Source organism: Haliotis cracherodii, unplaced genomic scaffold (assembly GCF_022045235.1).
Source record: "Haliotis cracherodii isolate W230 unplaced genomic scaffold, xgHalCrac1.p SCAF_14, whole genome shotgun sequence".
In the NCBI taxonomy this organism is placed as follows: Eukaryota; Metazoa; Mollusca; class Gastropoda; order Lepetellida; family Haliotidae; genus Haliotis; species Haliotis cracherodii.
The window spans coordinates 34518458-34535227 of record NW_027266269.1 but is presented as its reverse complement, the minus strand read 5'-3'; the positions used below and the strand labels follow the sequence as shown (position 1 = coordinate 34535227).

The window sequence follows — 16770 nt, the reverse complement described above, 5'->3', positions numbered from 1 at the left end:
TATTTCTTGTCAGCAGTATATATGCTACTACAACTGCAACAGTTAGTGAGTATGGTTTCCACAATATTCCAGACCGTCTCCGTGGTCTAATGGTAGAGCGTCCGCCCGGAGAGCGGAAGGTCCAGGGTTCGATCCCCAGCCGCGTCATACCAAAAGACGTTAAAAGATGGTACTTGTTGTTACCCTGTCTGGCGCTCGGCATTAAGGGGCTAAAACAAGGACTGGTCGGCTCGGAGTCAGTATACTGTGTCTGAGTGGGGTATTCATGTTAAACTGCGGCATGGTATCTCAGTGAGCTAGCACTATAAATCGGCATCAGTCCGGACTAGTACAAGCAGCCACACAAACGTACATGTCCGTCGCTATATAAGTGCAATAATCTTGGATGCGATGTTAAACCCCATTTCACCTCACCTCAATATTCCAGCAATATCACGGCAGGGGACACCAGAGATTGGTTTCACACATTGTACCCATGTGGGGAATCAAGCCCGGGTCTTCGGTTTGACAAGCGAGGAACAGGACAATATTTCTTTATTTTGACGACAGTGCGTGGAGTCTTTCAACCAATGTTAACAAAGGATAAAAACACAAATGAAAATGATCTTTTCACGTATTAGGGTATTTTCATTTAGAAAATACTCCATGTGTATCTTGTGAATGTGTAGACTTTTCAAAAATTAAATCGACGTAAAAGGTGACTGCTTGCCATAAGAGGCGACTAACGGGATCAGGTGGTCAGGCTCGCTGACTTGGTTGATGCATGTCATCGATCCCAATTGCGTGGCTCAATGCTCATGATATCGATCACTGGATTGTCTGGTCCAGACTCGATTATTTACAGACCGCCGTCATAAAGCTGGAATATTGCCGTGTGCGGCGTTAAACAACAATCAAACCAAGCAGGGCCAAAAATTAAATTCTGGTAGATGAAATGTATGGCAAGTTATCCTGTGGCAGATGTTTTCAGCACTGAACTCTGGGAAGACTTAGTGACATTTTATTCACAGATATTCCTTGATACCAATTTTAGATGGTGCTGAAAACTGTCTGTTTGCTTCTGGGCACTGTATTTGAACACTGCAGACTGCGGTATTAAACAACCGAGTAAACCAGTGAGGCAAAATGGGGTTTAACATCACGTCCACAAGTATATATCGTGTTGCGTCCACTTATATAGCAATGTGCGTGCGTGCGTGCCTGCGTGCGTGCCTGCGTGTGTGCCCAGACTTATGCTGATTTTATAGTGCTAGCCATGCCAAAGTTGATGGATAACAGTGAGTGAGTTGTGTTTAACGCTGCTTTTAACAGTATTCCAGTTATATCATGGCGTGTCACCTTAATGTGGGAGGAAAGCCCAAATTGATGAAGGTGCTGACAAACCTAGAAACATAATCGGGGCGAACTGGGATTTGAACCCACAATCAAAGGTTTCTGGCATGCCCAAGGGACGCAACTCTGCAATTGAGGTGCCATAGACGACTGGGCCACCCGGGCCCCGTGGCCCCCTGACTGATAACAACAAATAACATCTTGTTATGACGCGGCCAGGGATTGAACCGCAAACCTTCTGCTCTCAGGGCTCTCCAGGCGGCGCTCCATCGCTAGACCCCGGAAGCGATCTCAAAATATAACAAGTAATAAAGAAATATTGGTAAATTTGTTTATTTCACATTTGAAGCACAGGCTAAGACAAGTAAAGCACACATGCCGAAAAAAGAAATGGGGCACAACCTTTCCCTTTCCTTTATTCATCAGTAACAAGCTCCATTGAGATGAATCACCATTGTCACTCAAGTAACCATAGAAACAAATGACAAAATTGTCCATTTTGATCATTTGTGAATTATACAAAACATTCTCAAACCCTTGGAAGTTTGAGCAAAAGATCAAAGATTGAACTACGTTAATCTCAAGGCATGCAGTTTGACAAATACTGGTAGCTCTTCTGATCCTCATGGTGATAAAAACAGTATGATTCGGGGGTTAAAAATTTGGCGTCTGCTTCAAGGTTAAATAAAACACGCTTCGTTTGAATTTGAATTCAGTCAACCAACTCACAAAGCCTGACCACCAGATCCATAAGTTGCCTCGTACGACCAGGCACAGAGTCCTGGGAACCTTTTTAGCGCGGAATCCCCATAGAAACAACATAAGGTGTTACAAAAGATTTAGGTATTGTAAGTGAGTTGGGTTCAACGCCGCTTAGAACAATATTCAGTTATATCATGGTGCGTCAGGTTAATGTGGGGGGAAAGTGGGAGGAGCTGACGGATTGGGGCGAACCTTGGGTTCTCGTGTGCCCAAGGGACACAACTCTGAACAGCAATTGCTGTGCCTTATTGGCTCCAGATATAGATATAGTAAACAGGAGAAGTTATCGAATACAATTATGGTTAGACGACAAAAATATACAGTATTTTTCTGTACAATCATTTAAAAAATTATTTTTGTTTATTTTCTGGTCATGACATTATTTTCCTAATACCTATTATGCTTAATGGCAGTTGAGGGACTGGTCCATTATGGTGGTAGGGGTGGGGATTGCTCTTAGAACTATCCTACTTTGCCGACCCCCACCCCACCCCAATTTTATGTAACATTTTTTCATAAATCCCTATTCCTTAAAAGATGTTTCCCCCTGACCAGTCCTGAAAGAAATTACAGGGTTTGATAGATACATAAGGCAAAGTAAAAGAAATATTTGATATAAACCTTTGGTACTTTTGAATGGTCAACCCATATTCTACACAAAAGAAGAAGTTCAGGACAGCTGACGAACTATAGTGATAGAACAGAATCAGGTGTTCTTAAACTTCTGACATGGACCCTAAATATAGTGAGTGAGTGAGTGAGTTGGGTTTAATATAGAGTATTAAGTGTCCATGCTTCTGAGCATCTTCTTGAGGCAAGGGAGTTAACTGACTTTAAAAGTCCAGTTTCCACTCTTGCCGAACTAGGCTGGAATTCCTGGGCTCGATTGTATTGCCACCAGTGGTTATTACTAGTTATGTCCCTTCTATGCCTCTCCTATGGACCAATCAGATTCCACCTCTCGTATCACTTGCATTTGCTTCAAACAAAATGGCAGCACCCAGTCAAGAAGATCTGGTCGATAATCAAGATCTATATCGTGATAAAACGGGTCTTACACCGCTAAGTGCATCAATTACATTTGCACCTTGATTAAAAACATGAAAAGATTTGGAAAATATCTGTTGACAGCGAGATGGCAAGTGCACATGCTTTGCAAATCCTGCAATCGACCGAAACTTGCATGAAGTTTACGTACCGGATTTTGATTTCATTGCACGATTTTGATTGGACCATGCACAGACTTGTTACGCCAGCCAAAATATAACTCCATATTACCAGCCTAGTTCGGCAAGGGTGGAAACTGGACTTTATAGTCAGTTAACTCCCTTGCCTCAGGAAGATGGCTTCCGAGTAGTATACAATGCATCTGATCAATTAATATTTAAAAAGATAAGTTACTTTTTCATTAAATCTTTTCCTATGAAGATATGGGCATTCAGGGGAATTTAAAAAAAATGAAATATTTGTGATTGTTGCTTTGGATTTGGAACCTGTAAACTGACAATCAAACACCAGTCGCCCGAGATGACGCACTCGGCATCCATGTAGAATCATGTCATTCCATCTCACCAGGGAAAACATCCATCCTCTATATCTCCGAGGCTCACATTTCGGTAAACTGCACGAAACCCTGAAATCGGATCTCAAATTATCTGCCCTTGATTTTCATTTGCTGGTTTGATTGGCTACACTACGCTATCAGACCAATCAGAATGCAAGTTGCAAACCAGTCTCAATGTTGGGTTGGTGATATCAATAACATGGTGCAAGTACCATTGGTTACGATCGAGATGGTGAGAAATTTAACATTGAAAAACTGACCAACACGCAAAAAAAATAAAAGACCTACAAAAAATCCTTTTGAAGGAAAGGATGTCTTCATGTCCAGTAAAACTGTCCGCGGATTTGGTTTCTAGGCAATGTGAGTTACCTCCCTTACCCATTTTCTTTTTCCTTGTCTCAACTTTTGATTGGTTGGTAAAATGTAATGAAAATCAATTGCGGGTAATTTAAGATCGCGAGAACCAAGGAAATGGATCCAGGGGTGAGCGTAGGTTCACCGAAATGCGAGAGGGACATAGAGGATGTGAGAAATCGTGAAAGATGAATATCGACCAATCGTTTTGACACCACATTTTTAACCCCTTAGTAACACAAACATGTAACACGTCACTGAGATTCGTTGATAAAAACTTGATTGCAAAATATCATCTCCCTAAGATAGTTCTACATGTATTTAAAATGTCCTATCTGTATCAGCTAAACCAATCAACAAGTCCAAGAGAACATTCATATGGCACATTAAAACAGAGACGACATTCGTTCCATACAGTAACCATGGTAACTGTTGGCAGCACTCGATGAATAAACATTCAAAAATTCAACTTATCGTCCGTAGTTTGTAGGGCTGGGACGGGTAGCTCGAGTACTCGGATCGGGTGGGTCCTGAGTAGACACGGGTACCCACAGGACAACCCGAACCCGTGGCTAGTCACGTGACACATTGTTTAATGACAATAACAATAAAGTTCCATAGTCATACAAGAAATCGCTATTGTTTTGACTATGCATGTTGACTTTTATACTTCTATGGAAATATATAAAGCGTCAACGTCAGCGCTGTTTGTTTCTTTCTTTGTGGTTCAACGCCACACTCAGCAGTATTCCAGATATAGGACGCCGTCTGTAAAAAATCGAATCTGGACCAGACAATTCAGTGATTGACATCATGAGCATGGACCTAGGCATCAACGTAGATCGTTTTAAACATGTATCTTAATCATTTTTGCCAAGAGTCAATAAAACAAATCCCAATTGGACATTCTGTACTCTACTCCTGACACCTACAGCGGGTAGGATCAGGTAACTGGGGGTCAGGTACCCGTATAGTGAATGTGGACTCGTCCCAGCCCTAGTAGTTGGTACACATTTTATAGCAATATACTCACATATTATCAATATACACACACAGAACACCATGTCTTGTCTTGTTTTGATTCAAGGACATTTTTCAAGGGACTTAATTCGGTTCAATCAACCTTCTGTTAGAAGAACCATATTACAGATTACATGTTACTCATCTTTACAAATGTTATAATTCATACCAAGCATGCACGTTAAATATCATTTTTCCATTTGTCATGACCATATTATTTTATTCACACAAAAATAATTATTATTCAGAAATAAGAATTTCCCGCCATTCTATTGATTTCTGCAGACTTTGTCTTCATGTCATAATTTCTGCAATGCTCATTTCCTCAATCACTTATACACATCTGCAGTTCCGAGGATTTCCGCGGAATTCCAAGTATTTCCGTGGAATTTACAAACAAGGTAGGTGAAATGGGGTTTAACGTTACGTCCAAGATTAATTTACAAACAAGTTCCATCTTGCATATCAACTGTGCCTGGAGCTATGCTGAGAAAAGGACATTTCCAACACATGTTCTAATTCTAACTAACTTGGAATTTGTAAATCTAGAAACTTTCGCTTCCAATTTCAGTTTCTGAGCAATTGACATTTATCTTACCAACCTGTGTATCTCAAAGTTTAAACTTATCTTGAATGAGATTGGGTGATGCAAATAAAGATTTGAAGAACTCACGGAAATGAAAAAAACCTTTTTTTTCGACCTCAGATCTTAAGTAAATGCAGTTAATATACAAAATATGTAAATATTCAAACAACTAAATTAGTGCTAATTGAGCCGTGGCACAAATACAGCGTATCAAATGTTTTATGCCTTTTAACACGTAAAAGTGTGTAAAAATGTGAATAAAACAGACTATTGTGAAACAGGGCATAACCAGGTGTAAGTAGATCAAGGTGACCTATGACACCTTGACGACAGGTGAGAACAGGCGCATAATGCCTATAGTCTGTTTCTGCAATGTCAATTTGGACTTAGTTTTATTTTTGAATGTTGAAAGTGCCGACAAATTACCTCCTGTAAAGTACATTTTGTATTGTTCACTGAGATCAAACTAGCAAATCCAGACTAGTACTTTTCGAGTTGTTTTGTCGTTTCGTATTTACAGCTACGTAACACTTTGTGTCCATTTTTAAATTGAGAAAAACAGGTTTTTTTCATTTCCGTGAGTACTTTAGTATCAAAATTATCAACCCCCAATGTGGAGCACACAACCTATGGCCTCGATATACCAACTCAACAGCTGTGAAATAATGCATATTCAAACTCTAAATACATGATGATGGGAGTCATGTGAGTAAATAGTCTCAGAACCATCGTAGCATTTTCTAAACAGGCCAGACCACTTTAATTTCATGTTTCCGATTTTAGTCCAAATGAATTTTGGGAAGAAACCCCCCCAAAAAACAACACTTTTAAAGGAAAGAAAAAGTAAATGACATATTTCGTCTATTAACATATTTTTGTGTATAATACACACACAACCTAGTGTGTGTGTGTGTGTGTGTCTGTTTTGTGTGTGTGGAGGAATATACACACAACCTACAGGGTGTGTGTGTGTGTGTGTGTGTGGAGGAATATAAACAACCTAGTGTGTGTGTGTGTGTGTGTGTGGAGGGGGTATACACACAACCTAGAGGGTTTGTGTGTGTGTGTGTGTGTGTGTGTGTGTGTGTGTGTTGTGTGTGTGTTGTGTGTGTGGAGGAATATAAACAACCTAGAGGGTGTGTGTGTGTTGATGGGGTATACACACAACCTACAGGGTGTGTGTGTGTGTGTGTGTGTGTGTGTGTGTTGTGTGTGTGGAAGAATATAAACAACCTAGAGTGTGTGTGTGTGTATTGTGTGATGTGTGTGTGTTGAGTTTGTATACACAGAACCTAGAGGGTGTGTGTGTGTTTTGTGTGTGTGTGTTGTGTGTGTGGAGGAATATAAACAACCTAGAGTGTGTGTGTGTGTGTTGAGGGGGTATACACACAACCTAGAGGGTGTGTGTGTGTGTGTGTGTGTGTGTTGTGTGTGTGGAAGAATATAAACAACCTAGAGTGTGTGTGTGTGTAATGTGTGTGTGTTGAGTTGGTATACACACAACCTAGAGGGTGTGTGTGTGTTTTGTGTGTGTGGAGGAATATACACACAACCTAGAGGGTGTGTGTAGTGTGTATTTTGTGTGTGTGTGGAGGAATATACACACAACCTAGAGGGTGTGTGTGTGTGTGTGTGTGTGTGTGTGTGTGTGTGTGTGTGTGTGTGTGTGTGTGTTGTGTGTGTGGAAGAATATAAACAACCTAGAGTGTGTGTGTGTGTATTGTGTGTGTGTTGAGTTGGTATACACACAACCTAGAGGGTGTGTGTGTGTTTTGTGTGTGTGTTTTGTGTGTGTGTGTTGTGTGTGTGGAGGAATATAAACAACCTAGAGTGTGTGTGTGTGTAATGTGTGTGTGTTGAGTTGGTATACACACAACCTAGAGGGTGTGTGTGTGTTTTGTGTGTGTGGAGGAATATACACACAACCTAGAGGGTGTGTGTAGTGTGTATTTTGTGTGTGTGTGGAGGAATATACACACAACCTAGAGGGTGTGTGTGTGTGTGTGTGTGTGTGTGTGTGTGTGTGTGTGTGTGTGTGTGTGTGTGTGTGTGTGTGTGTGTGTGTGTGTGTGTGTGTGTTGTGTGTGTTGTGTGTGTGTGGATGGGGTATACACACAACCTAGAGGGTGTGTGTGTGTGTGTTGTGTGATGTGTGTGTGTGGAGGGGGTATACACACAACCTAGAGGGTGTGTGTGTGTTCCCGGATCTATAAACCAAGAAAGTAAAGTGCTCTGGCTTAAGGACAAAGTAAATTATGACATTTCAGTAACAGAGACCACAGACTTCCCCTTCCAAACCTAACCCCTCCTTTGCACAAAATTCACTTGCTGCAAACACAACCAGTCTTTCGTATGACCAAGCTTGGCAAGACAATGTACTACAAACAGTGAAGTAAGTAGGCCACACATAACTACACCTAACCACACAGACTGATTTACTCAAATTGGTTTCATTAGGCAAAACAAACATATAAAAGGACTCTCATCGTTGTGCAGGACACTCTAAATCTAGTGGGCGTGTACCTTTTTTTCCCTGGTTCCGAATTCATCCATTCCTAATTTTTAACATTTTAGATTTTAGTCTTCAGTTAGAGTTATCTTTCCTTGACCATGTGACCACCATGTTGTCTACATTCATGACAGCTATAATGTTGCTTTAAATATATTGAAAACATGTGGCCAATACTTTCAACACTTCCTTTGTTGGAACTAAATTCTCACTCTTATTTTAGTGTTTCTGGTTGTCTGTTTGGAAACAAAACCATGTACACAAAAATCTGCTTAACAAATAAAAACAGACCTTGTTTTTTAAAAAATCTGATTTGATGAGAAACATTTAGTGGGGGGAGAGGAGATAGGTTTCCCCTCAATCTGATTCAGGATTAATCAGAATCCACCATCTTTAGAACAAATTAAACCAATTTATTGGTTACATTATCAATCAATTTATTGTGGCTGCTTTGAACATATTTACGTCATATGGTGGCATGTCCGCTAGACAGCAAAATGAAGGCCAAAGTGATGTAGGTCGCAGACTTTATCACTTGGGTAAAACCCATAAGCACAGCGATTCTGGACTTTGAACCAATGATCATAGTGATCTGGCCAAACAAATGGACAGAACTGTCCATTGAGAGTCGCTGTGCCTTAGATGACTAACTGCCTTGACCATTCCTTGACCATCCCAAGTTTGGGGGGTACCGTTACTTGCAGGACACTTTGCCAGCTGTAACTAGACCAACTGTTTCTAAAACTATCTTAAAGTACTGAAGGTTATCAGCTGGTCTGTATCCAGAGTATTTAACTTTTAAATTAAAATTTATAAATTTTTTAAATCTAGATGATGTTACATTCAAATTAAGACTATGAGGTTTGTGTTTCTTTTATTGCACTAGCCGCACTTATCAACTGACGCACTTTTCAACTACCGCACCAAAAACAGTAGAGACTCGTAGTGAAATCATTCACAGTTTTGCATAACAGTATAATTAATAATATTAAACTTTAAAAATATTTTAAACACATATAGGTAAAACATTCTTCTACAAGAAAACATAATTTCTTCATGCTAGTGTGCTTTTTTTAGAAAATAGTTACGATGTGCACATTTACGTATTTTACTCAATTCCTAACATGCATGAGGTCACAATGCCGTGATGTCATCGTTCAAAGAATGTTTTGATGCAACTGTCATTCACTGTTGCTGTAAAATGGGAATTAATTTATTATTTATTCCATAAATAACCCCGATTTTTGATGATCTGACTCATAGTCTTAAGATTCTCACCCGCGTCATTTTGTTTTAGCTAAAGCTTGACGCCAAACATGCTGTGGAAGGTCTCCGATACATGACAGTTTGAGTTGTTCCGACATCCCAGTATACCTTACGCTAAAAAATATGTAATAAATATTTCTTTGGCATCAGAGTAGAAATTCAAATCCTGTGCATCGGTCATTCTTTTTGCCAATAAAACAAAAAGAATTCATATTTCCCACGTCGTATGAAACTTATTCGGTTATCATGAAATGACTGTTTGACAACTGACATTGTATTATTGAGCCCCACTGAGTCCCATGTGTGCCCAGATGTGTTTGTTGGGATTCTTGTTGGGGAAAAATGATAGATATAAAAAATGATATGTACAAAAAGTCCTACCACCATCTTAATTTTGAACAAAATTGTGCCTGAGAAACAGTTATAGTTGGTGCAGCCTGTCAGGAGCCTATAAAGAGCTGACACAGACACAGAGGTGAAGCCATACAATGAGGTCACAATACGATACATATCATGATACATAGGTCACGATATGATACATATCATGATACATGAGACGATACATAAGTCACGATACAATGCATATCATGAAACACAGGTCACGATACGATACAGTGTGTGTGTGTGTGTGAGCTTGGTTTTACGCCGCTTTTAGCAATATTCCAGCAATATCATGGCGGTAGACACCAGAAATGGGCTTCACACGTTGTACCCATGTCGGGAATCGAACCCGGGTCTTTGGCGTGACGAGCGAACGCTTTAACCACTAGGTTACCCGACCGCCCCCGATACAATACATATCATGATACATAGGTCACAATTTCATACATATCATGATACATAGGTCATGATACGATGAATATCATGATATATAGGATACGATACATATCATGAAACACAGGTCACGATATGATACATATCATGATATATAGGTCACGATACGATGCATATCATGATATATAGGTCACGATATAATACATATCATGATATATAGGATACGATACATATCATGATACATATGATACATATCATGATACATAGGATAGGATACGATACATATCATGATACATGAGTCACGATACGATGCATATCATGATATATAGGTCACGATATAATACATATCATGATATATAGGATACGATACATATCATGAAACACGTGTCACGATTTGATACATATCATGATATATAGGTCACGATACGATGCATATCATGATATATAGGTCACGATATAATACATATCATGATATATAGGATACGATACATATCATGATACATGAGATATGATATGAGACATATCATGATACATATGATACATATCATGATACATAGGATACATATCATGATACATAGGATAGGATACGATACATATCATGATATATGAGTCACGATACGATACATATCATGATATATAGGTCATGATACGATACATATCATGATACATAGGATAGGATACAATAATAGTGATACGCATATTTACGTCAAATCGCATGGAAACAGCTTGGCGATAAATATTCAGAGCAGGTTCAAAAGGAAAAGCTAACTGTAGACACATGTTCGTAGCAGTTATTTTTAGTAAAGAACTTGAAGCGCCAAATACATTACATTTTGCGGTATTTGACTGACAAAACCTCTGGGGGTCATTGAACAAGTAGGAAGTCATTTGTTTTAGCAAATGAATCGTCTTGTATCTATACAGAAAAAGAAATATCGCGTATGGCATCATTTCTTGAAAATTCATGATGCATCGTGTATGGCTTCACCCCTAGGGTAAGGATCTGAAGGGTTGAAAAGAATGGGGGTTCGTTCTTAAAGGTCCGGGGGCTAGGTTTAGTTTGTGTGGTAGCGTGATTGGACATAACGACTATCATGGTGCCAAAAAAAATATATCCTGGGAACCTGACCATCTGCATGAAGCTTAATGGCAAACCATGGCTGATCATGAAAAAACACAAACTTTTGTAACCATGGCGACACTGAAGCCATGGCAACAAAACATAAGGTGATAACCAAGGTAACTGGCTAAATTGTCCACAGACAACTTTTGATGAAATCCCCAGATACATCAAAAAGCACAGACTTGTTGCAAGACAGAAAACAAAGAAACATAATCTCACTGAAGAATGTTACCTTGGCGACAGCAGCCGTGATGTGGTATCCAAGGAAACTGATTCAGAATCAGTAGATTTCGAGAAAGTTTTTGGCATACTGCATAACGCGCTAGAAATCTATGATGTATATATATATTCATAATTATATAATGAAGCAGCAGGGAGACACAGTGCCGGGACGATGAAACCATGGTCAATGACTTGTTCGCAGTCTGTCCTCCAGCGTTGGACTTAATCATTCTGTACAAAAGTCGCTCGGTCATGTCTCCATGTTTCTTTCCACTTCACACAAACCAATAGGTCTCACTTCACCGGTATCAAAAAAATCACTGAATGTTTGCAGCATTCACAAGAAATAGTCTTCACTTGGGAGAGGTGGTGTTGTCTTTTCGCCAATATATATGACCTCTCAATGTCACGACCTGTGTTTTGACCTCTATAGGTCACAAAGCTGGGGAAAAAATGCACTTGACCTTGCTTTGACCTCTAAGGTCATGACAACGACCTGACCTCTACAGGTCACAAGCTGGGTGAAAAACTGCACTTGACCTTGCTTTGACCTCTGAGGTCACAACAATGACCCTGACCTTGACCCCTGGAGGTGATTATCTAGGACATGCTGGAACATGGGAGTCCAGGCGATCCCATTTGCGTGAGGACTCGATCAAGCCACTGTAGAGGACCGTTCAGGTGGATTTCTATCCAACAGGGCGTGCTGGTGACTGTCTGGCGTCTGAAAGGAAAACCGGTAAACTTTAGTCTGCAGCATGCTGACAGGTGAGGTGAGGTGAAATGGGGTTTAACGTCGCGTCCAAGATTATTGCACTTATATAGCGACATGTATGCACGTGGGTGTGTGTGGCTGCTTGGACTAGTCCGGACTGATGCCGATTTATAGTGCTAGCTCACTGAGATACCATGCCGCAGATTAACATGAATACCCCACTCAGACACAGTATACTGACTCCGAGCTGACCAGTCCTTGTTTAGCTGTGAGTGAGTGAGTGAGTGAGTGAGTGAGTTGGGTTTAATGCCACCTCGAACATTAATCAAGTTGTATCGCAGCATGTCAGCTTAATGTGGGAGGAAAGCCCAAAGTGATGCAGGTCTCAGACATTCACCACTTTGATGAAACTTTGGTGTGGTGCTGACAAACCCAGAAACATAATCATGACGGACCGGGATTCAAACCCACGATCAAGGATTTCTGCTGTGACCAACGAATGAAACTCTGCACAGCAAATTGCGTTGCCATAGACGACTGGGCCCACATTGGCTGTATAATATTGTGATGACGTCTGAAATGAAAATCAACTTTCACACCGAACACAGTTTCAAATTGATGGGAATACTATGCAGTGTTCAACATAAGGCCTGCGATTGTTATATTTTTCACAAATCCTTTTGTTAGAAAGTTAAAACCTAGGGGTCTTTGATTTAAGAAAAATTAAGAAAATTGAAGGATGCCAGCACATACACTGATTATGGGTCATAGGACCATGTATGAGCCCTTGAGTCAGTTGGTTGAGTTTAATGTTGCCTTGCACAGCATAATAATCATGATGGTGAACATATATACATTTACTCCATACATCAGACAAAGCTTTGTGTCAATGGTGTATGGGGTACAATGTGTGAAGCCCATTTCTGGTGTCCCCCGTCGTGATATTGCTGGAATATCGCTAAAAGCGGCGTAAAACCATACTCACTCACTCACTCACTCAATGGTGAATGGACATTACCCATATCCTGTGCCCCAGACTTTGACAAAGCTCATCCTGATGGTACACATGTGTGTCAGATGGTACAAGGACATTACCTATACTCTGCACCCCAGCCTTTGACAAAGCTCATCCTGATGGTACACATGCGTGTCAGATGGTACAAGGACATCACTATACTCTGCACCCCAGCCTTTGACAAAGCTCATCCTGATGGTACACATGCATGTCAGATGGTACAAGGACATTACCTATACTCTGCACCCCAGCCTTTGACAAAGCTCATCCTGATGGTACACATGCGTGTCAGATGGTACAAGGACATTACCTATACTCTGCACCCCAGACTTTGACAAAGCTCATCCTGATGGTACACATGCGTGTCAGATGGTACAAGGACATTACCTATACTCTGCACCCCAGCCTTTGACAAAGCTCATCCTGATGGTACACATGTGTGTCAGATGGTACAAGGACATTACCTATACTCTGCACCCCAGCCTTTGACAAAGCTCATCCTGATGGTACACATGCGTGTCAGATGGTACAAGGACATTACCTATACTCTGCACCCCAGACTTTGACAAAGCTCATCCTGATGGTACACATGCGTGTCAGATGGTACAAGGACATTACCTATACTCTGCACCCCAGCCTTTGACAAAGCTCATCCTGATGGTACACATGCGTGTCAGATGGTACAAGGACATTACCTATACTCTGCACCCCAGCCTTTGACAAAGCTCATCCTGATGGTACACATGCGTGTCAGATGGTACAAGGACATTACCTATACTCTGCACCCCAGCCTTTGACAAAGCTCATCCTGATGGTACACATGCGTGTCAGATGGTACAAGGACATTACCTATACTCTGCACCCCAGCCTTTGACAAAGCTCATCCTGATGGTACACATGCGTGTCAGATGGTACAAGGACATTACCTATACTCTGCACCCCAGCCTTTGACAAAGCTCATCCTGATGGTACACATGCGTGTCAGATGGTACAAGGACATTACCTATACTCTGCACCCCAGCCTTTGACAAAGCTCATCCTGATGGTACACATGTGTGTCAGATGGTACAAGGACATTACCTATACTCTGCACCCCAGCCTTTGACAAAGCTCATCCTGATGGTACACATGCGTGTCAGATGGTACAAGGACATTACCTATACTCTGCACCCCAGCCTTTGACAAAGCTCATCCTGATGGTACACATGCGTGTCAGATGGTACAAGGACATTACCTATACTCTGCACCCCAGCCTTTGACGAAGCTCATCCTGATGGTACACATGCGTGTCAGATGGTACAAGGACATTACCTATACTCTGCACCCCAGCCTTTGACAAAGCTCATCCTGATGGTACACATGTGTGTCAGATGGTACAAGGACATTACCTATACTCTGCACCCCAGCCTTTGACAAAGCTCATCCTGATGGTACACATGCGTGTCAGATGGTACAAGGACATTACCTATACTCTGCACCCCAGCCTTTGACAAAGCTCATCCTGATGGTACACATGCGTGTCAGATGGTACAAGGACATTACCTATACTCTGCACCCCAGCCTTTGACAAAGCTCATCCTGATGGTACACATGCGTGTGAGCTGATACACAGACTCGAACCCTTGGTTCACAGATTGGGCCAGGAGGGCTGCAAACTCCTGGTTGTTGAATATCTTCAGATTACACCCTGGAACAAAGACATCAATCATATTGGAATTGGCTACTTCAAACACAGGTCTTCTTTTGTTTGCTGTTTAATGTTGCACACAGCTACATGGTGGTCAGGTTCGCTGACTTGGTTCATGCATGTCATCGTATCCCAATTGCGGAGATCGATGCTAATGATACCAATCACTGGATTGTCCGGTCCAGACTCGATTACTTACAGACCGTTACGGACCGAACCAATGGTTGACATCATGAGCCTCAATCCATGCCTCTGGGGTATGATGACACACGATTAATGAAGCCATCAAACCTGATTACTCGATACATCCAATACACAACAGTTTGAGTTGTGCAGACATCCTTAGGCTAATAAATAAAACCAAAATGTTTCTTGAGCATTGGCACATCCTCTAAGCCCTGAGCTTCAGCCATTAATAAGCTTACTCTGTCATGCATAGTGTGCCCCAATGTGTTCCTAGAGCATTGCAATGTGTTCCCAAATTGTTGCAGAGTTGTCCCCCTTGTGTTCTCCGAGTGTTACAATGGGGCCCAATATGTTCCCAAACTGTCCTGAGGTGTTTCTCAGAGTGTTCCCGAGTTATTCCTAGATGTTCCCACAACAACCCTGAATATGTCTCTGAAATGTTCCTCAATATCCCATGGTATTCACGAGTGAGTGAGTGAGTTTGGTTTTATGCTGCTTTTAGCAATATTCCAGCAATATCACGGCAGGGTACACACAAAATGGGCTTAACACATTGTACCCATGTGGGAAATTGATCCTGGGTTTTCGGCGTGACGAGCAAACGCTTTAACCACTAGGCTACCTGACCACCCCCATAGTATTCATGGGTGTATTCAAGTGTTCCCAAGCATTTGTTAGTTTGTTTGTTGTTTAATGCCGCTCTCAGCAATATTCCAGCTATATGAAAGCAATCTGTAATTAATCAAGTCTGGACTACTCAATCCAGCGATTGACATAATGAGCATCGATCTATGCAACTGGGATCGATGACATGCATCAACCAAGTCACTGAGCCTGACCACCCGATTCCGTTGGTCGCCTCTTACGACAAGCATGGGTAGCTGAAGACCAATTCTACCCCGGATCTTCAACATCTCTATGTGTTACCAGGCCTTCACGAGTGTTCCCTCAGTAATTCCAGTGTCATAAATGTTCCCGGTGTCCCGAGTGTTCCCTCAGTAATAGCACAGTGTCCTAAATGTCCCCCGCATGTCCCAATTGTTCCCTCAGTAGTTTGACAGTGTCATAAATGTTTCCGGCGTGTCCCGAGTGTTCTCTCAGTACTTTGACAAAGTCATAAATGTTCCCGGTGTGTCCCGAGTGTTCTCTCAGTACTTTGACAAAGTCATAAATGTTCCCGGTGTGTCCCGAGTGTTCTCTCAGTAGTTTGACAGTGTCACAAATGTTCCCGGTGTGTCCCGAGTGTTCCCTCAGTAGTTTGACAGTGTCACAAATGTTCCCGGTGTGTCCCGAGTGTTCTCTCAGTAGTTTGACAGTGTCATAAATGTTCCCGGTGTGTCCCGAGTGTTCTCTCAGTAGTTTGACAGTGTCACAAATGTTCCCGGTGTGTCCCGAGTGTTCTCTCAGTAGTTTGACAGTGTCATAAATGTTCCCGGTGTGTCCCGAGTGTTCTCTCAGTAGTTTGACAGTGTCATAAATGTTCCCGGTGTGTCCCGAGTGTTCTCTCAGTAGTTTGACAGTGTCACAAATGTTCCCGGTGTGTCCCGAGTGTTCTCTCAGTAGTTTGACAGTGTCACAAATGTTCCCGGTGTGTCCCGAGTGTTCCCTCAGTAATTCCACGGTGTCCTAAATGTTCCCCGCATGTCCCAATTGTT

The 16770-nt window shown here is 41.5% G+C and overlaps 1 protein-coding gene across 1 annotated transcript in view; it reads right to left on the bottom strand.

Moving 5' to 3' along the window:
• Positions 1 to 10814: 10814 nt before the first annotated feature.
• Positions 10815 to 16770, bottom strand: part of LOC139461208 (mothers against decapentaplegic homolog 3-like) — an 87066-nt gene continuing 81110 nt past the window's right edge. Inside the window, exons 8-9 of the mRNA XM_071242808.1 lie at positions 14785 to 14929; positions 10815 to 12236 (exon numbers count right to left, since the gene is read on the bottom strand). Of these exons, the coding sequence (XP_071098909.1) occupies positions 12113 to 12236; positions 14785 to 14929 (269 nt within the window). The 3' untranslated portion in view covers positions 10815 to 12112. The remainder of the gene's footprint in view (positions 12237 to 14784; positions 14930 to 16770) is intronic.